The 25,951-nt window shown below is 39.9% G+C and overlaps 1 protein-coding gene across 2 annotated transcripts in view; it reads right to left on the bottom strand.

Annotated features, from left to right (window-relative positions):
* Positions 1 to 25,951, bottom strand: part of PRKG1 (protein kinase cGMP-dependent 1) — a 1,235,615-nt gene that overhangs the window by 145,398 nt on the left and 1,064,266 nt on the right. For both annotated transcript variants that reach the window (XM_025850942.2, XM_025850941.2), the window contains exon 8: positions 528 to 593. In XM_025850942.2, coding sequence (XP_025706727.1) covers positions 528 to 593 — 66 coding nt within the window. The remainder of the gene's footprint in view (positions 1 to 527; positions 594 to 25,951) is intronic.

Below are 25,951 nucleotides of genomic sequence, written 5' to 3' on the forward strand. Positions count from 1 at the left end.
AGAGAACTAGAACATGCTGAAGGAATGATCCATTTCTTAGTAGTAATAATAATACTGACATTATTATATATTCTATAGCAGTAATAATAATTATTACTCTAAAAATTTACCCAAATAGCTAGCATTGTTAAGATACCGCCCAGTAAAAACAAAAGAAGAAGAAAAACCAAAACCAAAACCAAAACCAACAACAAAACACAAAAAACCACTGGGATCCATGATTTCCTTGTGTCTCGTGAATCCTGACAACATTTCTGTGACATTGCATGATGGCCCGTGCCTGTCAACAAGCTAACTGCAGTGGGGCTCACACTGGTTAAGCACCCTGTGGAAACTCTCAAGGCCAGAATGGCAGAGCCAGCCACTTCCAAGAATGATAGGGAATGAGAATCAAATATACAGCCCATTTTAAAATGAAAGAATATCAAACAAGTGTTAATAACTCCATAAAACAACATCTAATTCCAAGAATTTATGCACGGCATGGATCGGAGCGCGCAGTACGCAGAATAACGCAGTGTACTCACTCTCTGTCGATGACGAGGCAGGTCACAGCCTCTGCGGCAATCACGTTTGCTGTCCTCACATCCTCCCTATATAAAAAAAAGAGGGAGATGTTGAAGTAAAATAACCTTTACCATCAAAGAAAAGTGATCATTGCGATCAATTTCAGGAAACACAGTGAATTAGGTATACCCCTCGATTTATCCATCCCCAGGGTTATGATTCGCTCATGTCTCAAATTTCTTTGTCCTGTGGAACCACCTTACTCTTGCCATGAATCCCTGAAATCCTACAGTTAGAATCCAGAAGTTAGAATTTTCGATCTTAAAGTATCATTTATACAAGGAAACAAAATTTTATATCCTCATTCCCTGTGCTCTTTTTGGGAATTCAGGAGTTAACTGGATAATGATGAGGACGGTAATGACGTAATGAGAGTTTTTAAAGGACCCGAAGATATATTTCTGAGGACTGAGTAATCCATTTGTGTATGAATTTATTCTTATAACCTTGAGAACAATGGATCTGTTTTAATTATCACCTTAGAGACCCTGTTTTAATGTGGCTAACGTTCTGGCAACTTCTAACACACAGTTATTCATCTATACCAGAGTTCTCGGTTCTTCAAGAGTATCTGACAAATCTTAATGGCTCTGATTGGAATATGTATATACTGTTTGGAAATATCCAATTTGTCACTGTAGGCATATCTAGGGATTTCTTAAACCTTTAAAAATGTGTCCTTATATTTCTCGTCTTACCCAGAGGTCAAAGACAGCCTTTGTAAATTAACATTCACATTTCATTCTGAGCTACTAAAAATGTCATAGTATCACTGCATAGAAACAGTAAGTTATATATGAAAACGTACTCCTTTTCCTAGAAAAGTAAAATTTCAAAGTTAATATAATGATAAATATAAGTTTGAAATACATTACAGAGAAATATACAGAAATAATATACTGTTAATAATACATTATACAAATCATAATCCAATTATCAGAGGTCTCTAATAGTAGGCTGTTAAAGTCTTGAAAATAAAGATGTACCCACTGAATTTTTATTTTTTCAAAATACACTACATTCTCACATATATTCTGAACCCAGTACTTTTTCTACTGATATGTCTTTCACTGTGGCTACACCATGATATTGCAATTACAGTTGTGGGGCGCCTGGCTGGCTCAGTTGGTAGAGCATGCGACTCTTGATCTTGAGGTCATGAGTTCAAGCCCCACACTGGGTGTAGAGACGATTTAAATAAAAACTTTAAAAAATTAAAGAAATAAAATTACAGTTGTTTTATAGTAACCATTAGTATTGAATATTTGGTAAACAAGTGCCCCCTTACTAAAATTATTTTTCAGAAATAGCTTGATGACGTTGTTAAGCATTCATATCTCACAGAGACTTTAAAATCACGTTTCCACTTCCAAGGAACCCACACTGGGATTCTGGTAGAGGTGTGTTACATTTATACACTGATTTCAGAAGAAGGACTTTTTGATTATATTGATTTTCTGTACAATCACATCACATGGCCCTCCATTTGTTCGCAGCTAATTTTAGGTTAAGTGAAATTTCTTAATCTTTTTCACTAGGCCTTTTTTTTTTTTTTTTTTTTTTAAGAATTATATCGTCACTTTCTCTTATGAAAGCAGTCTTTCCACTTCTGTTTCTCACAGGTTACTGCTATTAAAGGAGAGAAGCTATGAATGAGTGCATATCTTTAATCCACATGTCATACTAAGCTCGCTTCTGAGTCTACAACTTTCCTTCCAGTCTCCTCGCCCCCCCGCAGGATTCTGTCAGTGCCTCCCTCACACCCCCACCTTCCAGCCAAACTGGCCACCTCTGTTCTCTGCTGAATATATCAGCCACCCCCACACCCCACCTACAGGCCCCTTCCCCAATTCATTAGAATTAACTAGACCAGGTTCTCCGCCCATCTGTTCTCACGGCCTGATGTACCTCTCGACCCAAGTACCTATGGTGGTTTGTCATCTATACGTTTATTTGTGGGGTCACTTGGTTGGAGATTCTATCTCCCTCCCACTAAAGCACAGGAGGGCAGGTTCCCTGGCTAGTTTTACCCCCCATCTTACCCCGAATGCAGGGGCATGCAGGAGGTGCCTACTAAGAGTGTGGTACAAGAATGGCAAAAGCACCACAGCCTTGAGTCCGTGCGTCGGACAAGCAGAGAGCAGGCTTTGCACTCACACTGTCTTGGTTTTATGAAGCAAGCTACAAGCTATATGAAAGCCTTGAAAGTGGGAATGATAAGAGCGCGCACTCCCTGAAGGGTATTAAATGTGACAGAGTTAAAGTTTATCATAACGCCCAGCTCATGGAGAGAAGCGCATTCTTCTGTGGATTCTGGCTCTTTCATCTTCTGTGTGGCCATGCTGTCTAGCGGTTTACGAAACGCTCCCACCCAACAGAATGCAGATACTCTTTCTGCTCCAAGGGCGCAGACGATATATTTTCAACTCCATGATCACACTTTCTGAGCAGGAATTTTTAGTGAAGGGGACACAACAATGGGCAGAAAACATGAGTGACGCCCAGTAGGTCTTTCATAAACCGTATGACTCCTCTCCTCTCCTTTCCTTTCTTTCTTTTCTTTTCATTCCTTCTCTCTGTCTTTCTCTCTCTCTCTCTTTCTTTGGTTTTATTTATTTATTTGGCAGAGAGAGAGAGAAAGTGCAGGAGCAGGGGGGAGCTGCAGAGGGAGAAGTAGACTCTCCGCTGAGCAGGGAGCCTGATGTAGGGCTTGATCCCAGGACCCTGAGATCATGACCTGAGCTGAAGGCAAGATACCCAACCAACTGAGCCACCCAGGCGCCCCAAGAATGACTTATTTCTTAGGAGGTTGCTCATGGTAGTACGTTACTACACCTTGCTGCTAGTCTAAAAAACAAAAAGAACACCTATCACAGCTTTACAGAAAACATATTAAATCTGAATTTTCCTAAAATAAATTACCATCTTGACAATTTAGTCAAGTCTTTAAAAATATAATATATACAAAATAATGCTTTGTTCTGAATATATTCTCTGGGCATATTCATCTTTTAATTATTTCATCACAAATTTGCAATATTTTAAAATTTTATTAGATCATCTGGCCTAAATTGGATCTACTTTTTCAAGTGAATGCAACTTTCTTGCAACAAAAAGAAAACACATAAATGTTTTAAAATAGAGGTGGGGAAAAATAAAATATCAGAAGAGTCACAAAGTCAAGAGAAATTAGAACTATTTTATTTTAAAAAGGAAAATCTGTAAGTTATGGTCTACAGTCAGGCATAGTACCTAGTAAAGTAATATATGTCAAAACAGAGAAGAAGCATAACATGGGGAAAAGCAATATATTAATCATTAGATTATAATATTTGCCATTTACTCAGTACCTAGTATATATCAGGAACTGTATTAGGTGATTCGAACAAATCTCACTTAATGCAGATAGCAGAGGGTGGGTATTTAATCTCAGATTTACACAGGAGGATAAAGTTTAAGTAGCGCACCCGGAGTCAACCATAGCTGGTGAGTTGCTGCTTTGGAATTTGAACACAGATCTGGCTGGCTCCAGGGCTCATGTCTTTCCACAAAATACCACTCCTTATACACTCTGCTACCAGACTGCAATCCGACAGCAATTCTAAATGCATTCTAATGCAAAATGACTTCAGTGCAGTAAGTCATAATGTCTGTCACCATAAAAAATATATTTAGTTGTTAATAAAAACAGCATTCATATGTTTCTGGCCGCTCAAGGGCAAAGCTAAATCAATAAATCATTTTGATTCTAATAGGGTTTGAATTCCTATCTGTGGCTATGTCCTAGCCCTGTGATGTTGCTTTATAATAATGTTACAATAGGAAATAACTAAATGCCAAGTTCATTCCATGCCAAATTCATGTTGCCACTACGCTGTCTTTGTATCTCTGCTCCTAAAGTGTTTCATGCCATTATGCCTGTCTGTGCAGGTATCTAGAAATGCTGTCCCTGTGGACTCAGACAGCCTGCTCCCGTGAGAGACAGAATGCTATCTGATCTAGTATTGACGTGTGCTAACCCCTTATTTTAGGAGAGACAGTAGAAACTTCTAGCGAGACAGTATTACTCATAGAAGCTGACAATACTGTGACTTACTGTGTCTGCTTATTTCCTTCATGTGTCCGAGGAAATATGAGATTGAGATAGAAAACATTACATACTCGTCTAATACAGAGGTCCTAAGAGCTCCATGTGGTTATTAAACTTCTCTCTATCCATACACAGCTGCTAGGATCCTGGTTTCACACAGAACATCTGCCCAGTTAGCAGGGGCTTCGTGTAATACTGGCTCAGAAGAGAGAAAGAGGAAGGAGGCAGATTCTGTTATTTATAAAAACAGCTTTCTTTGAGTTTTACTTTTTGACAGATCACGGTATACGATCATTTCTAGGCAGAAGACTACAGGAGATTTTGGAAGTCCCATTGACGTTGACCACAAGATAATTTCATAACTAGAATTATACGATAATGTACAATATACTTAATTAAAAACATCCACCAAACACGTACTGCCTCTCAACACTCAACACACTTCTTTATAGTAAGTCATGTACCTGTATCCACACAAGAGTCTGGGTCTAACGTGCACATTGTCTCTAAAAACCAAACCTCCTACTCATCCATTGCTATACCTGTGGGTTAGTTGATTGCAGCCTGACAATTAACAAACACGGGCTATGGTGCAGGTAGCTACTGTAGCAACCCCCAGGTGCTGTTGGTTAATGAGTAATCACAGGCAAAGCTATGCAGTTTAGTAGGGCTCTCTTTGTAAGCCTTTCTGGAGGAGTTAGAAATTCCTTTCAATGAAATCATAGCGCATGAAAAGCACCCCAAGTATCTGCAAACACCGTTTTCTGCACACTGACTCTGAGACGCTGCGAACTTCATCACTGGAATCTTCATCATCACTGTATCCCACCGTGGCATCACTATCAGAGTCTGAATAATCCATAGCAAGGGTTTACATGGGCTCTTCTCGTTCCGAAGCAATTTTCTTATGCCTCCTGGCTGCGAGGGAACTCTGGAGCACGTCGATACCTCAGGGGAACGACACAGAGCTTAGGAGGCCAAAGGAGAACATAGCTCATGCAAAGTAGCTGCCTGAGAAGCTTTCCCAGCTCGAGAGTAATGTGAGCGCTGGCTCCCGAGCCCGAGCCCTCCCTCCGAGCCAGCCTTCATGCACACTGACACTTGCAAGCTTACAGCCATGAATGGCCCCCGGCCCTTCCCTCTTAGTCAAGCGCAGCAGTGTAAGTCCACAGTGGAGTTTGCTTCACGTCGGACCAAATAAACCCTTTCCATCTCAGAAATCAAAGGCAAACATACTACAAGTGGGACGATAAACATCCAGCAGCCACTTAAAATGAAACTACGCTCTGAATTAGGGACGGACCAGAATTGCACAATTTGTGGCAAATTCAACTGTGCCTTCCAATTTGAAAGTTAGGTCCCAGTGCAGGTAAGGTGTTCTTGGACAAAAAGCCGCATCAGGCTAGTCACCGACTCTACTGCCTACTTGGTCGTGAAGTGATTCCAACATGACTTACACCTCCTGCACTCTGCAAAATGGACCGATGCACTGCACATAAATACGTGTCTTCTAACCGGGGACAGCATAGAGTGAGCAACCAGTCACTTTTCGCTATCAGTATCATATCATCACGTTAGGGTCCTCTAGGACATCGCAGAAGCATGTGACCCTTTCCATTTTCTCTCTGGAAACTCCCTCCCTAGGTTTCCATAATAAATCAGTCTCCCAATTCTTTCTGACACCACCTTCTCGATTTATTTTCCTGAATCCTTTACCTTAGTTCACCAAAATATAGATGTTCCTCCAAAACTCTGTTTCTGGCCTTCTGTTTGTTGCTCTGACTTCTCTTACTGGGGAAATCTCACGTCATCTTCTGCTATCAACTACTAGCTTTATAAATGACTCTGAAGACTTCATTTTAGACTTTACCTCTCTCCTCCTGGACGCCTGCCTCTGGAAGTTCCACTGAAATCTCTAATTCAAACCCAACTCATTTCCTCTTAACTGCAAAACCTCGGTTTTCATTGGGCACCCTATGACATCACCCTTTGGGTCAATGACGTCACCACTCTTCCACTTGCCTGGGCTCAAAAGATTAAATTCATTCTTTGTTCTCTCCATGACTGCATAGGTTTGCACAGACTGGCTCTATCTCTGCCTTCTCTATTGTCCCTCTCCTTCCTGTACATTCCTAGAGCTACTGCTCTATGTGGGCTATCACCAATCCAACCAGGAATGCTGATCTGGCCTCGTAACTGGCCCCCGTGCTCCTTCGCAATCCCTCTTCCCATCCACGTCATACTTGGTTGCACATTTTCAGATTTAAATCTAGCTGTGTCAACTCTTTGCATGAGAGCTTTCAAAGGAAACATCCAGGAAAGAAAAGTTTCTGCACTGCCATTTAGGGTTGGAGGTCCTCTACTTTTTGACCTATCACCTTTTCAGGCCCTGCACTCATGACAAATAACAGTTTCCTTGGAAGACCCCACCTGTTATCTTCATGCACAGGGAGATGGCGCTGCCAAGAAACCTCCAGCCCAGTTCAAAAGTTCACCCATGCAAACTTCCACTATCTTTTAGTAGCATTTATAAAGGTAAAAAAAACCCACCTAAGAAATAGCTCGACATATTGATTATGGAAAAAAATAGTTCAAAAAAGAGAGAAATATAAAAAAATACTATGATGGCATCTACCAGGAGATAACTAAGGTTAACATCTTGGTGAATAACCTTCGAACACTTTATTATTCTTAAGTATTTGCATGTTTTGTGAATATAATCATAACAAGGCAATAATTCCTTTAAAAAATATTTACTGGGGGCTATTACATTCTGCATGCCTGAATCCTGAGGTCTAGTGGGGACAGAAGTTAAATCAGTATGCAAGCATATAACTGAAAATGCCAATCTAACAGCATGCAGTCAGAGCTGTAATAAGGGAGGTGCTCATTTGGCAATTCAGAGGGCAGACAACATTTCTGAGGATGTTAAACAGTAAGACTGGAAGGATTTGTTAGCAACCTGAGTCAGGAGATGTATTTGCTAGGAAACATCTACACCACAGGCAAGGGCCCCGAGGTAGGAAATAGCGTATTGTAGAAAAAGAAGGTGGGGATTCTGGGACTGAGGGAAAGGCGGCAGAGGCCAGGAGAACAGACTGGAGGGCAAGGCCACATCGTTCAGTGCTGGGGGCTACTCTAAGGATTTATTTTTTAAGAAGAGATTAAGGGGGCGCCTGGGTGGCTCAGTCTGTTGAGCTTCCGACTCTTGATTTAGGCTCAGGTCATGATCTCAAGGGTCCTGAGCCTCAAGCTCCACACTCAGCGGGGAGTCTGCTTGCGATTCTCTCCCTCTCCCCGCCCCCCGACTCACATTCATACACTCACTTGTTCTTTGGAATAAATACATAAAATCTTTAAAGAGAGATTAACTAAGTGAAGCTTTCTTTCCTTTACCATAATACATAAAACCTTAACAATTAGCTGGAAATGGGCGCCTGGGTGGCTCAGTTGGTTAAGCGACTGCCTTCGGCTCAGGCCATGATCCTGGAGTCCCGGGATCGAGTCCCGCATCGGGCTCCCTGCTCAGCGGGGAGTCTGCTTCTCCCTCTGACCCTCTTCCCTCTCGTGCTATCTCTCATTCTCTCTCTCTCAAATAAATAAATAAAATCTTTAAAAAAAAAAACAATTAGCTGGAAAGCTCAAGCTCAATTAAAGGAAACATTTCATATGTTATGATGAAATAAAGTATCAAGGAAATCATTTTAGATGAGTAATCTTAGAACACTGGTGGCCTTTTGACTTTTTAAAGTAGATGTTGCTGTATACCCATTGATATATGTAAATATATATCCAAAGAGAAAATATGATCTCCACCCTTTAGATTCTTCCAGTGCAGAATGCAGGAGTAATGACAAAACCAATGCACGAAAATCACTGTATTATCAAGAACATAAACCAACTCACGGTCAACACTGGTGCACTAGCCTACCCATGGCAGTCTCTGCTTCTCATCAAGAGTATGGACTCATGATGTGACCTCAAAGAGGATATTTCTCTAGGCAGAACAATTCCAAGCGTGATCCATATAATAACCCCAAAGTTTATTCTTCCTGGCAACACTGCTGGGTATTTCCACTCACTGTATTAATTCACTTCCTCAGAGGATGCGAATCCTCTTTGATCTATGCCCATGGGAGGTCACAATGAGTAAGAGTGATGAATTTGGAAGAACTCCATTTTCACCTTGTTTTTTTCTAGGACTTCTGTTGCATTGGTGGCATCATGAATCTTTCATGTGACCTATGAACTTCGCATTCTATGGCATGCTTCAGTGACAACGACCATAGATATTTATTAGGCTGAACCAAATGAAATTGGCACTTTTGCACAGCTATCGGCCATTTCATATGGTTCAACCTAATACATGGAATTACTGAAAGGGGAGAGAAAGCAATTGCAGAGGAGTAAATACCGCTATTTCTTTTCCCATTGTGCTCCCTTTGTGAGACGAGCTGAAGTGAGTGTCAAAAGTAAGCCACACTGCTTCTATATTCCATATTTGAACACATACATTCCTCTGAATGTTGATGTGACTGGTGGCTTTTGCTCTTCTATCTAGACATTAAAGAGTGTTCTCTGTTACATACTCCATTATAGCTAGGGTATGAAAGAACCACTGAGGAAATTCCTAGTTTTTTTTGTTGCTGTTGCTAGACTACAAATAGTATTTACTCTGTACTCTAGCTTTGAATAATATACTCTTTGGCAAAGTCTTACAAATTTAAAGAATGTCTTCCTGGAGTGTATTTTATGGAAAGAAGAAAGAGTTTGCTTTTCTGGTTTATTCTCTGTTATTATTTTATTAGTCATTTAGAAGAATAGATTTTAGATATTATGTTGCCATGGCTTTCTTAGGAGCCCATCGGGTCTGTTTCTGAATGATTCAGAGGTATTTTAATTTAAGAGGAAAAAAGGAGAAGGAAAATTTTTCCTCTATTAAAATTAAAAAAAAAAAGTCAACCCTGGAGTACAACACAATAAATGTTTGTTCTTTTACTCAAATCAGACATTCACTTTCCTCTTAACTCCATGCTTCCCCTTCTCTGAACCATATTTCATAAAATAATTTGATCAAAATAAACCCAGTGGTTGGTTTTGCTTTTCAGACAGTGATACATGTAATTTTGTAATTTAATGGGTCAAAGAAAGTTTGCATTACGGGAGAAGATATTAACAGACATATTATTCCATGTGTGTCTTAAGGGTCATAAGTACTTTATTTTTTTTAAAGATTTTATTTGAGAGAGAGAGAGAGCACACACACGAGCAGGGGGAGGGGCAGCGGGAGAGGGAGAAGCAGGCTCCCCGCTGAGTAGGGAGCCCAACAACACGGGACTCGATCCCAGGACCCTGAGATCATGACCTGAGCTGAAGGTAGACGCTTAACCAACTGAGTCACCCAGGTGCCCTGGGTCCTAAGTACTTTAAAGAATAAAATAATGCATTGGTCTTTTTTTTTTTTTGCATGTCTTCTGCATTCCACAGAGCTGACAAGTAATTCCTCTGTTTTCCCTATCTTTAAAGTAGCAGAAACAGAAGTATACTAGAATGATGGCTAGAACTGATGTGCTGGTAAATCCCAACTGATGCTTGTTTGAAACCAATGTTAAGTTGTGTGTGCACATATTTCAAAGGCCTTTTACCTAAAGTGACTTCAAGCTGGGAGTGTGTCCTCTCCTGTAAAGAATCTGAGGCACCGTGTCAGGAGAGTGTCTCTTATTTCTTGTTCTACTGGCAACTTAGTACGTGACCTTGAGGAAGTGCCCCATTCTCTGTTTCATTACACACATACGCAATAGTGACTGAGATCACTGTTCTGTTCTCCTCTGTAATTAGTTTTAGCAACGTGGACACTTTTCAAAAGTTCCAATTATAATGGTTTTCAATGCTCCTGAGACAATTCATCCTGAATCCAAGGATATTGCTTTAGACAGAAAAGGACATGATAAGCCTATAATTATGATCTACTATCTAAATATGTCAGTGGCATAACATGGCATAGATTTTCCTATGAGTCATGTTTATCTGTGACTAAAAATGTATTTTCACATGGAAATTAGACATGTTCACTTGAAATAATATATTCACAATCAGAAGTCAAGAAAACATAACAAATGTTCATAAAATCATATTTTGATACTTTAAAATTAAAATTGAGATTTTAATAGAGCTCTTTCAGGGAAGAGAAATATCTAGAAATTTCATTTAGTATTATCATTACTTTCAGAATTTTAAGGTAGAGACAACTCTAAAAGATCTTTTCCTTTTTTTTTTTTGTTCTTGCTCATCAAATATTTCCTATTTTGCATTATTTGAATAAAGAAATAGCTTTTTAAATATTAGCAAGTGATTTTAGAGTCCAGTTCATCTAGCATACTATAATTTCATCCAAATTGAAGATCAACTTTGAGTCACAGATAAACAGAAGAAACAGCTTCATTGGTAAAGAAAGGAAACTCATGGCTATATGCTTATACAAACCAATCTGAATAAAAAGTGCTGAAGTGGAACCCCTGCATACAAACAAAACAGTCAGTGTTGGTTAGAAAAAGCAAACAGGATACTGGATTCATTGAATGTATCAATCAATTTTTACCAAGATTTTTAATATATTAGACTTGCCTTCCTTGCCCAGCAACTTTAAGTTATGTATATGATTTTAGATAGTTGTAAAATATCATACAGTTTAAATACCTAAATAATTGAGAGCTAATTTCTTTACTATGTAAAGAGTTTCTACAAGTCAATAGAATATAAAAAATAACACCTCAATTAAAAAATGAGCAAATTACATGGACCCTTCCTAGACAAGTAAGAAATAGCTTTTAAGCATGAAAACAGGCCACAAAACACAGTGAGAGAAATGCAAAGACCTTGTGAAAACACTATTGGTAAAAATATACTCTAGTATAACCTTTTTTTGTAGATAATTCAGTTTTGTATAACAATTCAGCACCATGTATTACATTTTTTCTTGTGATTTTCTCGCATAGGTACTCACACTTTTGGGAAATAATGACATTAAATATTACTACAACACTGTAATAACAACGTTGGAAATAACCTCAGTATGCATCAATGTGGGATTAAAATTTTTCGGGACGCCTGGTTGGCTCAACTGGTTAAGCATCTGCCTTCAGCTCAGGTCGTGATCCCAAGGTCCTGGGATCGAGTCCCCCATGGGGATCCTTGCTCAGCAAGGAGCCTCCTTCTCCCTCTGCCTGCCACTCCCCCTACTGTGCTTGCTCTCTCTGAAAAATAAATAAAATCTGTAAAAAAAAAATTTTTTTCTACAACAACACAAGGGGCTATTTTTGTTTAATTTTTTATTGTTCTGTTAATCACCATACATTACATCATTAGTTTTTGATGTAGTGTTCCGTGATTCATTGTTTGTGCATAACACCCAGTGCTCCACGCAGAACGTGCCCTCCTTAATACCCATCACCAGGCTAACCCATCCCCCCACCCCCTCCCCTCTAGAACCCTCAGTTTGTTTTTCAGAGTCCATCGTCTCTCATGGTTCGTCTCCCCCTCTGACTTACTCCCCTTTATTCTTCTACAAGGGGCTATTTTTAAAAGAAACTATTAAAATAACTGCCTCTCTGATTTCTTCCCAGTTTTCCCTCCCTTCTGCTATGGTCGTCTGTGCTGTAGACTCAGGGAACCTGAGGTTTACAGAAGGGAGGGGAGATGGGGTAACTGGGTGATGGGTATTAAGGAGGGCACGTGTTGTGATGAGCACTGGGTGTTATATGCAACTAATGAATCACTGAACACTTCATCTAAAACTAATGATGTACTATATGTTGGCTAATTGAACATAATAAAAAAATAAAATAACTGGAGGGAAAATATATATACATGATCTCCAGGATATCTTAAGTGAAAAGACCATGGGAGGAAAACTATGTGTATATAGCTCTCATTGATGTAAATTACACACAGATAAGTATACATTAAAATGCATTGGTTATTTCAGGGTGTGTTAGAAAAAGTAATTACATCCAGGGAAGACACTATGTGATTAAAGGACAGAAAAAGGAGGGAAAATTACTTTTGTAGCTTTTGAGTTTTATATTATGTATGTGAATTACCTATCATAAAATAAATACTGTTTTTAAAGTAAATACATGAAATAATAGAAATTGACTCTTACAAGCAATTTCTGGGTAGACAGGCTGGTGAAGTCTTACTCTGCTCAGGGGCCTTGTCTGTGTTGACTGCGTGGTTAGCCTGTTGTCCATCCCTGGGTCGCCCCTCAACCTTCACCCCATGGGCATCCCCAGTGAGCAGGGCTCAAGCGCATTGATGGTGGCCTGGTCTGATCACACGGAAGGGATACTAGCTTAGTGGGGGGAGCAGTAAAAAAGTTTGACACAGTATCCTCCTGTGTTGTTTACAGCACTTCCTTTTGCCCTTCCTTTTGCAGCAATTATAGGAACTAGATGACAAACTAAGGAAGGTATTTTTTGCAGCAGGGACATCTGCATCTTAACATCCTTAACCCCTGTTAGGGTGGCATTATGGGCCTCTTAAAATGTTAAACTAGCAAGTGTAGGTCTATGTATCAAACATTTGTTATGGATATCCATATGTGTAGGTATGTAATAACACCTATATTTAACACTTCTTTGAGACTGTATTTTTAATATTTCTACAAGTAATTTGAAAATACGTTTTCACTCCATAATGATTTTTCACAATATAATCACACAAGGTGCATTAAGCGTGTTTAAAAAGTCCATGGTAAATCTTTGCATTAAGACAGCAGAGCACTGTCATGAGAAGAGCAGATTCAAAAGTTACTTCATCTAGGTTCAAATACCAGATGTGACACTAATTAGCCGTGTAATCTAGAATAAGAACTTAAGTTCCCCGCTTCTCAATTTTCTTGGGAAAATAAAATTATTTAACAGGGCTGATATTATGAAGAATAAGTAATTACATGTACAAAAGCACCTGGATTAGTGTCTGACATACTGATCACTCAGTAAACATTAGATAGTATTATTATGACTTCACTACTATTAAACATGTCTAACTGCAATAGATTCTCTATATTCTTGTTTATCTCTGGTAAATCATTACAACTCACATGCCTCTTCTATTAATCTGAAAAGTTTCTCTTTTCATAGTGAGTAAATCCCTCTGTTGATAATATAAAACATGCCTTCAATGTGCATTCAAGGATTTCAGATCACACTGATGAAATTTTCAACTCTGGCTGGCTTGTTAATCTAAAATTGCAGGAATTAATGAAAATGGTTTCTTGCTCTAATACAGAAAAAAAAATGACTTTCATTCGTTCATTCACTTACTCATAAGGTAGGGTTGGCAGATTTAGCACATAAAATTAAGGGTATTAAGGAGGGCACATGTTGTGATGAGCACTGGGTGTTATATGCAACTAATGAATCACTGAACACTTCATCTAAAACTAATGATGTACTATATGTTGGCTAATTGAACATAATAAAAAAATAAAATAACTGGAGAAATAACATATATACATGATCTCCAGGATATCTTAAGTGAAAAGACCATGGGAGGAAAACTATGTGTATATGCTCTCATCAAAATTACAGAGCATTCAATTTAATTTAAATTTCAGATAATATATTTTTCAGTATAAGAATGCCCCATGTAATAACATACTTGTAGTAGAAAATTATTCATTGTTTATCTAAAGTTCAAATTTAACTGGTGTCTTGCAATAATCTAAAATCTTTCAGACACTTCAAGAACAGATTCCAGAGGGAAATTTATAGTGGTACAGGCCTACCTCAAGAAACAAACAAATAAAAATCTCAAATAATCAGTCTCACCTTATACCCAAAGTCACTAGAAAAAGGAAGAACAAAGCCCAAAAATAGTAGGAGGAAAGAAATAATAAATATCAGATGGAAAATAAATGAAATAGAAATTAAAAAAAAATTAAAAAGAGCAATAAAACAAAGAACTGGCTCTTGGAAAAGGTAAAAACAAACAAATAAACCTTTAGACTCATCAAGAAAAAAAAGAGGGAGAGGACACAAATTTTTAAAAATTCAGAAATGAAAGAGAAGTAACAACTGACATCATAGAAATACAAAGGATTATAAGAGACTACTGTGCAAAATTATATGCCAATGAACTGGACAACCTAGAAGAGATGGATAAACTCCTAGAAAGGTACAGTCTTTCAAAACTGAGTCAAGAAGAAAAGAAAATCTGAACAGATTATTAGTAGCAAAACCAACTCAGTAATCAAAAAACTCCCAACGGACAGAAGTCCAGGCCCAGACGGAGAATTTACCTGTGAATCCCAAACATTTAAAGAAGAGTTAATTGCCATTCTCCTCAAACTATTCCAAAAAAAAAAAAAAAAAACAGAAGAAATGGGGAAGTTTCCAAATATATTCTCTGAGGCCAGCGTTACCCTGATGCCAAAACCAAAGACACTGTAAACACACACACACACACACCAATCAAACAAAGAACTATGGGTCAATGTTCCTAATGAACACAGATGCAAAAGTCCTCAACAAAATATTAGCAAACTATATTCAACAATACACGGAAAGGATCATTCAACATGATAAAGTGGGAATTTTTCCAGGGATGCAAAAATGGTTCAATATCTATAAATCAGTATGTTAAAAAAAATAAAGGACAAAAATCATATGATAACCTCAGCAGATGCAGAAAAAGCATTTGAAAAATTTAACATATGATTAAGATTTTTCTCTCTCCAAGTGGGTTTAGAGGGAACATACCTCAACATAATAAAGGCCATATATAATAAGCCACAGTTAATATCATACATAATATGCTGTAAAACTGAGAGTTTTTCCTCCAAGATCAGACACAACACAAGGATGCTCATTCTTGCCATTCTTATTCAACATAGTATTCAAGCCCTAGCCACCCCAATCAGACAAGAAAAAGAAATAACAGCCATCTAAACTGTAAGGAAGAAATAAAGTTGTCACTCTTTGCAGATGACATGATATTATACAGAGCAATCCCTGAAGAATTCATCAGAAACTATTATTTGTAATAAATGAATTCAGTAAAGTTGCGGGATACAAAATATACAGAAATCTTTTGTTTCTATAATAATAACAAATCAGCAGAAAGAGAAATTAAGAAAACAATCCTATTTACAACTGCACAAAGACGAATAAAATACCTAGGAACACACTAACCAAGAAGGTGAAACATCGGTTCTCTGAAAACTATTAAACACTGATGAAGGAAATGGAAGACAACACAAAAAAATGGAAAAAATATTCCATGCTCATGGACTGCAAGAATCAGTATCATTAAAATGACCACATTATCTAAAGCAGTCTACAGATTCATTGTAATCCCTATCAAAATACCAATATCATTTTTCACAGAAGTAGAACAAGTAATCCTAAAATTTGCATGGGACCACAGAAGACCCTGAATAGCCAAAGCAATTTTAAGAAAGAAAAACAAAATTGGGCGTATCACAATGCCAGAATTCAAGATACACTACAAATCTCTAATAATCAAAGCAGAATGGTACTGACATAAAAACAGACACAGAGGTCAGTGGAATAGAAGAGAGCCCAGAAATAAACTTGCACTTATATGGTGAATTAATCTACAACCAAGGAGGCAAGAATATCCAATGGGGAAAAAGACCGTCTCTGACAAATGGTGCTGGGAAAACTGGACAGCACGTGCAAAAGAATGAAACTGCATCATACACAAAAATAAACTCAAAATGGATTAAAGACCTAAACGTGAGACTTGAAACCAAAAAACTCCCCAAAGAAACACAGACAGTAATCTCTTAGACACTGGTTTTAGCAATATTATTTATGGATGTCTCCTGAGGCAAGAGAAACCAAAGCAAAAATAATAAGCTTTTGGGACTACAGCAAAATAAGCAGCTTTTCCAAGTGAAGGAAACAACAAAACAAAAAGACAACCTAGTGAGTGGGAGAAGATATTTGCACATGGCATATATGTGATAAGGGCTTAATACCCAAATTATATACCGAACTTACACAGCTGAACACCAAAAGAACCCAAAGAATCCAAGAAAAAAACCGGGCAGAGGACCTGAACAGACATTTTTCCAAAGGAGACATACAGATGTCCAACAGACACTTGAAACGACACTTAACATCACTCATCGCTGGGGAAGTGCATCAGTCAGAATGGCTAATAGACATAGTATCACCTTACATCAGACAGAATATGGCAAAAAGACAAGAAACAGCAAGTGTCAGTAACGATGTGGAGAAAAAGGAACTCTTAGGCACTGTTGGTGAGAATATAAATTGAGGCAGTCACTGATGCAAAACCGTATGGAGGCTCCTTAAAATATTAAAAATACAAATACAATATGATCCAATAATTTCATTACTGGGTTACCCAAAGAAAATGAAAACACTAACTTGAAAGGATATAGTACCCCTGTGTTTACTGCAGCATTATTTACAATTGCCACGGTATGGAAGCAGCCCAAGTGTCCATCAACAGATGAATGAATAAAGAAGATGTATAAATGTATAAATGCAATGGCATATTACTCAGCCATAAGAAGTAATGAGATCTTGCCATTTACAACAACATGGATGGACCTACAGGGTGTTACGCTTAGTGAAATTAGTCAGAGAAAGACAAATGCCACGTGGTTTCATTTGTATGTGGAATCTGAAACAAAACAAAGCAGAAACAGACCCACAAACAAAGAGAACAAACTGGTGGCTGCCAGAGGGTTTGGGATTGGGGGTTGGGTCGATGGGGGAAGGGGAGTGGAAGATACAGGCTTCAAGTTCTGGAATGAAAAAGTCATGGGGATGAAAGGCACAGCACCAGGAATATATTCCATGGCACTCTAATAGTGTTCTCTGGTGACAGATGGGAGCTACACTTGTGGTGAGCATAGCATATAGTAGAGACTTCACAAATCACCATGTTGTTCACCTGGAATTTATGTGTATTGACTATAGTTCATTCAAAAAAGAAATAACTGTGTCTTATATTTATCTGGCAACCCTGAATAAAGTTTCTGAATATAGACTCTGAGCACGGTGCTGCCCTAGGTGTTGGGTTTATAAATGGGTAAAGAACAAAATTCTTGTCCTCCAAGAGTTAACAATCTAGTAAGGCAGGGCCACTGATAGTTATCATGCAGTATCATCAGGGTGTCAAAGATGATCAGAGGTGGAAACAGAATGACTTGGAATCACATGGGACCGTCCCAACCCTGACGGGGAGAAAGAGTGGCATGGCGGCATGGATTTACTGCCAGAGAGGATCTGGAAAACCAAGGGAAGAGTCACAACCTCAGATAAGAACTGATGTGCTTTGAGAAATGGGTTAGCTGAGAAAGGGAGGTGGTCCTATCACAAGGAGCAGCCTGTGAAAAAGAGGAAGTCTTGTGTGCAGGGAACAGCAAGTAATTCATAGGGCTGAAACCCTGGGAGCAAAAAGCGCAGGCAAGTGCAATGAGGCTAGGACGGATGGGACGGTAGTTACAGGTGGCTGCATTCTGACTATACACATGTATTTTAAAATCCAGAAGACAGTCTGACCACATCCTGAAACCTCCAAAAAGTCTCTGAAAGGGAGGAAAAAAAAAAAAACACACACACACACAGGAAAAGCAGGAGAGCCTGTGTGGCCAGCGTGCTCTCCAGTTACCTGGGTTTCTTATTTTGTTTTCTTTTTTTGCTCTTAGAGACTGAAGGAATTGCTAAGGAGAACCATTGAATCCTTCCTGGATAATTGTAAGAAGAAAAGTATTCAAAGTGAACCATGACCGTGTTAGGACCACCGTGAAGTCTTCCCAGATTCATAACCTCCCCATTGCTCTCCTTATTTCCCCTCTTCAATATGCCTATAAGCGAGCAGTTTACCCGACAGCAAATGACAGACAAGGGGCGTCTGGAAAACTATTCTTTGGTTGTCTTCTGTGTTCTGAGCTTTGCCGAAGGGAGTGTATATTTCACCCACCGTGCTCCGCTCAGAGCCACCGCTCTCTCCACGCCAAGGCGCTGGGACACTAAGCTTAACTGAGCACCTACCTACTATGTGAGGGGCCCTGGGAAGATGGACAGCAAGAACCATGAACTGTTACCCTGAATTTACAGCTGAGGATCCTAACACACATATGGTAACACAGTAGGGTCGTCGTAAAAATAGTTGCGGCACCACTGAAACCGGCCAAACATTCAGACTTGAACGAATCAACAATCACTGAGCGCTTCTTTGTACCAGGTATTTGCTGCTTGAAAGGGAAATTTCTTTTTTTTTTTTTTTCAGAGAAGAAAAATGGAATTTATTCACATGATAACATGAAGTTGCCCACATTACACAAGAACACAAGAAATGACAAACCACTTTATACCCACTAGGATGACTATAATCAAAAAGATAATCAGGGAGCCTGGGTGGCTCAGTCGGATCAGTATCTGCCTTTGGCTCAGGTCATGATCTCACGGTCCTGGGATCGAGCCCCAGGGGGGAAGCCTGCTTCTCTTGAAAGGGAAATTTCTTAATAATACAATCATATGGGGTCAGGAAACTATGCCCCCAGGCCAACACCAGCCAGGAGCCGGTTTGTACAGTTCCCAAGGTATGAATGGTTTCTACATTATTAAAGCGTTGTTTAAAAAATAAAAAAAAAGGAAAGAAAAGAAAACTGAAAACAGTAAAGCAAAGAACATGCAATAGAGCGCATACATGATCTGCAAAGCCTAGGATAGTTGCTATCTGGCTCTTTATAGAAGAAGTTTGCCTCCTAAATAGATGGAAGAACTGAAGTCCAGGGAAATTCAAGGAGCAGCTTGGAATCATACAGTTAAAAAGGGACAGATCTGAACTTTAGATTTTGTTCTGTTCCCAGTGTCCGTGTACCTTCCACTAACCAAGCTATCTTCACGCTCTTGGAAATATGTACCCTTGTTTGTTCGGCAGCTATGGTCAAAGGGTGTTATTCTGCAGGCTGTATTTGCCTTGACCTTCTAATGGGGTGACAGCATAGACATGAATTCACTTTCACCTAATCCCAAATCCACTGCTGTATAAAAAACACCGCCCTGCCACTCTCTTCAACTCTTGTGATTTTATGCATCTACCTCCCCAGGGCTGACAAGCCCATCAGGCCCAAAGCTTTAATTAATGTTTTCTCAGTAGTAATACACATGGAATCTACACGGCAGTTAATTACTTAGTGATTCAATAATACCTCATTTGAAGACTCTAACCACACCTAAAATAGCTCAAAAGAAAATGCTCAATAAACACAATCCATACTTTAATAAAGCATTGCATCGTACCATTTGGTAGACTTTTAAAGATCATACAACAAATAACCTGCTAATTAAATAATGTCTTAATGGAACGTTTAATCATTTTAATTAAGATATCTAATGGTTTCCATTACTTGTAGGTACAACACAAGGCTCACAACCATCAGTGGCTATATATTCAGCCTTCATCACAAAATTGAGAAATCTATTTTATCTCACTACCAGACCGTCATGGTCATCCGGCATATCCATTCGTAGTGCAGAAGACGGTCAGCCATCACTCCATCAGATGAATGTCGTATTGCCTCATTCTGTTGTATTGCCCAAAATGATGGGCTGATATCGCTTATGAATAAAGGAGCCACATTTTCTTTCTTAATTCAAAGTGCATTTAAACGATTCGCTTTATTACCCTTCCCCCTTCCACCCTCCTTCTTTCCCTCTCCCCCTGCTCTTCTTCTTTTCATCCTTCCATCCGATTACTGTGTCTAAAATCTGTAAGAAACCAGCTTCTGCACTATGACAGGTAGAGTGATGTACAATGCATAGCCCTTACTCCCAAGAAATTTATAGTTTAATAAAGGCAAATATGAGATGTTAGAAACAAACCTTTATTTCACGCTAATGACAGAATAGCAACTATGCAAATAATTGCATTTAATAATAAGTAGTATTTACTGAGTGATCGCCATATGCCAATTTCTGTAATAGGCATTGACACTTTTGAACTGACTTCATCTTTGTAATATTTGATTTAATTACTTTTATACTTCCCACGTTTACCAGATGAAGAAACTGAGGTACAGAGAGATTAAGCACTTTCCCAAGGCCATAATGCCGATGAGTGGCAGAGATTCAAATTCAGGTACGACATGCTATACTTTTGGTGCCACGAATTATCATATTTGATCCTCACAAAAATCCCATAATGGATACATTTTTAGAGTGTCTGCTCAGATAACTATAAGTGCAATTCTGTAATAATCTCCTCCGCTCCAAGCCCACCTAGGCAAACCTTTGGTCACCTTCTTCCTTGCCACTAGGCACAAATGCTCATAGTTAGCTGTTTGGAGCTAAGTGGTGAGGGCCAGGAGTCATTGACCAAACCCATCAATCGGATTCTGTTTAAAGGGAACTACGAATCAAGGACCCATGTACCTCAGAACAAGAGGGAGCTCCAGCTAAGCAATCTCCACTGAATGGATAGAAAAGTCAGAGAAAACAGGTGTAGCAAGCAAGACTGAGAGACGTACACAGCAAAGCTGAGATGAGGAGAATCCTATTTGTTTTACATGCATTTCTTGGATGTTCATTATAATTCTTTTAAAAAATATTCTATTTATTTATTTGGGGGAGAGAGGGAGGAGCAGACTCCATGCTGAGCAGAGAGCCTGACGTGGGGCTTAATCCCAGGACCCTGAAATCATGACCTGAGCCAAAGGCAGGCACTTCACCGACTGAGCCACCCAGGTGCCCCATTATCATTCTTGAGAGTACCAAGGAACCTTGGGTCCTTAGGATAGTTCATTACCCATCCAGTATGGTCCCTTTGTGAATCATCCTAGGGTGAGGTGGACTTTGCTACTTACAATTAAAAAGAATAACTATTACACTAAAGGATACTAAATGGAGATGCTATCTTCATGGTTAAGTTGCGGGAGCAGATTTGAAGCTCCAGGAGCTTATGTGAGAAGCACAAAAATAATATTTCAAGGGGAGAAAACTACAAATCCCACAAACTAAGTATACACAAGGGGAAGGGATATGGAAGAGGAAGAAGAAAAAAAAACTTCATTCAGGTAGAAACCTTAGGGATGACGATGCAAAAAAGGATTTGCCAGGTCTTAAAACATGGGCAGAATTTGTTTTTTGTAGTGACAGAAGGAAGAGTGTTCTAAATAGAGGGGATGGCGTGGACGATGCGGTGTGTTGAGAAGTCAGCTTTGTTGGGACCAAACTGGGTTGAGGGCATATGGAAGACTCAGCCAGAAAGGCAGGCTGCAGTCACACTGTAGCAGACAGACAACCCTAGGCTGTGACATTCACACTTTTTAATTATTTACTTAAGGGCTTGCAAGGGACAGAATGAGTAAGCTTTAAGAAAATCCTCCAGCAATGTCAAGTAGTAGATGAGAAGAAATAAGATATGGGAAGACCTCTCAGGAGTTCATTTAGAAGACAAAAAGAGCCTAGGTAACTCTTCAAGATCCATTACATGGTCATTAAACAGGTAAATAGTCAGCTTCCATAGAAGTCCTCATCAACATCCCTCCCAGAGATTAAAAAAGAACCACACACAAACACATACACACAAAGCCTAAAATGATATGGATAATCATAAAGGTATATGGACCACCAACACCAAATATGGTGAAATGACTCATACTCTACGGAGGCCTAGGATCATTCTTTCCCCTGGAGTACTTATGTCTTAGTTTTCTCATCCATAAAATGTGTATCTAGGCAGAGGACAGGAGCAAAGGTAAGTGCAGAGAACCCAGGTAATTATAATACAATTTAATTATAAGTAAAAATTAATATGCAATGGTATGGCCAGAACACAGAGGACAGCAGGGTGGCGCCATCTTGCTGGGATGCCTTGAGGCACAGGCTTCTTGGAAGAAATTAGGGAGGGGCTGAGTCTTCAAGAATAAAGAGAGAAAGACAAGGTAAGAAGTGGGACTGAGTGGAGGTGGGTGAGGAGTGAGCAGGCATTTATGGCAGAGAGGATCTTACAAGCAAAAGCAGACTGTTGACAAAGAGCAGACAAACAACAAACATGTCTGTGATTTGGAGCACCAGAGGGAGAATCAGGCAGGAACAGATAATCAGGCTGGAAAGGAGGGCAGGAGCCAGGTCACAGAGAGGTCCAAACTACTTAATGTAGAATAAAAGCCAGGAGCTCTCAAACACTGCTTAGTGTCTCCAGGAAACTCCAGCATGGAGGCATTTCACCTTGATCCTCAAGAACACACTATTTATATCTAGAGAAAGCCTAAAATTAGATCGGATCAAAACATTCCCATTGACTCACACAATAGAGATCATCTGTCAGCAACTAACTACCTGAGCTATATTTAAAATATCTCTTAGTGCCAAAGGGATAGGAATGATTAACTTATGAATAACTACCATCTTTGCTGAAAGATTTTAATAAGAAGAGGGGCGCCTGGGTGGCTCAGTCATTAAGCGTCTGCCATTCGGTTCTGGTCATGATCCCAGGGTCCTGGGATTGAGCCCTGCGTCAGGCTCCCTGCTCGGCGAGAAGCCTGCTTCGCCCTCTCCCACTGCCCCTGCTTTGTGTTCCCTCTCTCACTGTGTCTCTCTCTATCAAATACATAAATAAAATCTTAAAAAAAAAGATTTTAATAAGAAGAGAAAAACATCGGCAAGACGGCGGAGGAGTAGGAGACCTGGATTTCGTCTGGTCTCAGGAATTCAGCTGAATAGGGATCAAACCATTCTGAACACCTACGGACTCAAAAGGAGATCGAAGAAGAGAGAAGCAACAACTCTGAATAGAGAAGCGACCACTTTCTGGAAGGTAGGACGTGCAGAGAAGCGAAACCGAGGCAATATTCGGGAGGACAGACGGCGGGGGAGGGGGCCTCCGTCGGCCACTTCTGGCAAGTGCTAGAGCCGCGGAGCACAAAATTGGACCTTCTAGAAGTCGGCTCCGCTGAGGGACGTCGCTGCAGTGGCTAAGCGGGGGGTGGAACCCTCGCGGGACAGTGTGGTCTCAGGACCCTCGGGGTCACAGAAAGACCGGGGGAGCCTGAGTGCGCCAGAGCTCCCAGGGATCGGAGCGGGGAAGCCGGCTGCAGAGACGGAGCCGAGGCGCGGGCTCTCAGCTCGGGGTGGCCATAAACTGTGATCCGCAGCCCAGTCGGGCCACTGCTCCTCCAGCAGGGACCCAACAAGTGGCAGATCCAGGAACACCCCCTTCATCCCCTGGGAGGAGCGGCGCGGGAGCGCACCGCAGGGATCTGCTGGGTTTGGAGACTCCACACGGGGTCGGGTGCCAGAGATAGAAACGCTCGGTCACAGGCCGGGTGAGCACGGAGTGCGGGCGGAGACCGGGGACACGGGAGTGACTGCTTTTCTCTGGGGGCGCACTGAGGAGCGGGGCCACGGGTTCTCAGCTCCTCTGGGCAGAGAGTGGGAGGCCACCATTTTCACCCTGGTCCTCCAAGGCTGTACCGAGAGCTTGCAGGGAACAAAAGCTCCTGAGAGCAAACCCCAGCAGCTTCCTTAGCCCGGACCGACAAGGGCGGGGCAATTCCGCCTCCGGCAAAGACATTTGGGAACCACGGCAACAGGCCCCTCCCCCAGAAGATCGAACAGCCAGCAAGCCAAGACCAAGTTTACCGATCAAAGAGAGCAGGGGAGCTCCAGCGATAGGGGAATACTGCACATAGAGTTCATGGCTTTTTTACAATAAGTTTTTCAAAGTTAATTTTTTTAACTGTTTTTTGTGGGGTTTTCTTTGAATTTTTCTTTTTCCCTTTTTCAACTAACATCTTATCAATCCCTTTTTAAAAAAAATTGTTATTTTTCATTTTTAGAGTCATATTATATCCCTTCATAGTAGTTACCCTTATTTTTGGCATATATATATAAGTTGTTCTCTCTTTAAAATTTTGATATACAGTTTCTTCTAACAGATCAAAATATACCCTAAATCACTAGTGTATGGCTTTGTTCTAGTCTCCTGCCTGATCACAGTCTCTCCCATTTTTTTTTCTTTTTTCTTTTTTTTAAAATCTTCTTCTTTCTTCTTTCAAACAACTTATTATCAATTCCATTTATAAAACCTTTTATAAGTTTCATCTTTACAGTCATCTTCCATCCCTTCATTGTATCAACCCTTATTTTGTACATATATAAGTCTTTCTTCCTTTAAAATTTTAGGAGGTACTTTCTTCTAACAGACCATAAGACACCCAAAATCTAGTGTGTGGCACTGATCTAAGCACCAGTCTGATCTAATTTATCATATTCTCTTTGTTTTGGTGTTGTTCTGTTTTCTTCTTTTTCTTTTTTTTCTCTTTCTTTTTTCTTTCTTTCTCTTTCTTTTCCCCTAGTTTCAGGTCTTTTCTGATTTGTATAGAGTATATTTGCTGGGGACGTTGTTAACCTGTAAGCATTTTGTTCTGTAATTTATCTGTTCTCCTCTGGACAAAATGACAAGACGAAAAAAATCACCTCAGCAAAAAGAACAAGAGGTAGTGCCGTCTGCCAGGGACCTACTCAGTAGGGACATTAGTATGATGTGGGACCTAGAGTTCAGAATCATGACTTTAAAGATACAAGCTGGGCTTGAAAAAAGCGTGGAAGTTATTAGAGAAACCCTTTCTGGAGAAATAAAAGAACTAAAATCTAACCAAGTCGAAATCAAAAAGGCTATTGATGAGGTGCAATCAAAAATGGGGGCACTAACTGCTAGGATAAATGAGGCAGAAGAGAGAATCAGCGATATAGAAGACCAAATGATGGAAAATAAAGAGGCTGAGAAAGAGAGAGAGAAACAACGACAGGATCACGAGGGCAGAACTCGAGAGATAAGCAATACGATAAGACAAAACAACATTAGAATAATTGGGATCCCAGAAGAAGAAGAAAGAGGGAGAGGGGCAGAAGGTATATTGGAGCAAATAATAGCAGAGAACTTCCCTAATGTGGGGAAGGAAACAGGCATCAAAATCCAGGAGGCACAGAGAACCCCTCTCAAAATCCATAAAAACAGGTCAACACCCTGATATCTAATAGTAAAACTGACGAGTCTCAGAGACAAAGAGAAAATCCTGAAAGCAGCTCGGGAGAAGAGATCTGTACCCTACAATGGTAGAAACATTAGACTGGCAACAGACCTATCCACAGAGACCTGGCAGGCCAGAAAGGATGGGCATGATATCTTTAGAGCACTAAATGAGAAAAATATGCAGCCAGGAATACTATATCCAGCAAGGCTATCATTGAAAATAGAAGGAGAGGTAAAAAGCTTCCAGGACAA

Source organism: Callorhinus ursinus, unplaced genomic scaffold, assembly GCF_003265705.2.
Source record: "Callorhinus ursinus isolate GAN/ISIS: 27379988/994484 unplaced genomic scaffold, GSC_fseal_2.0 scaffold32, whole genome shotgun sequence".
Taxonomy (NCBI): domain Eukaryota; kingdom Metazoa; phylum Chordata; class Mammalia; order Carnivora; family Otariidae; genus Callorhinus; species Callorhinus ursinus.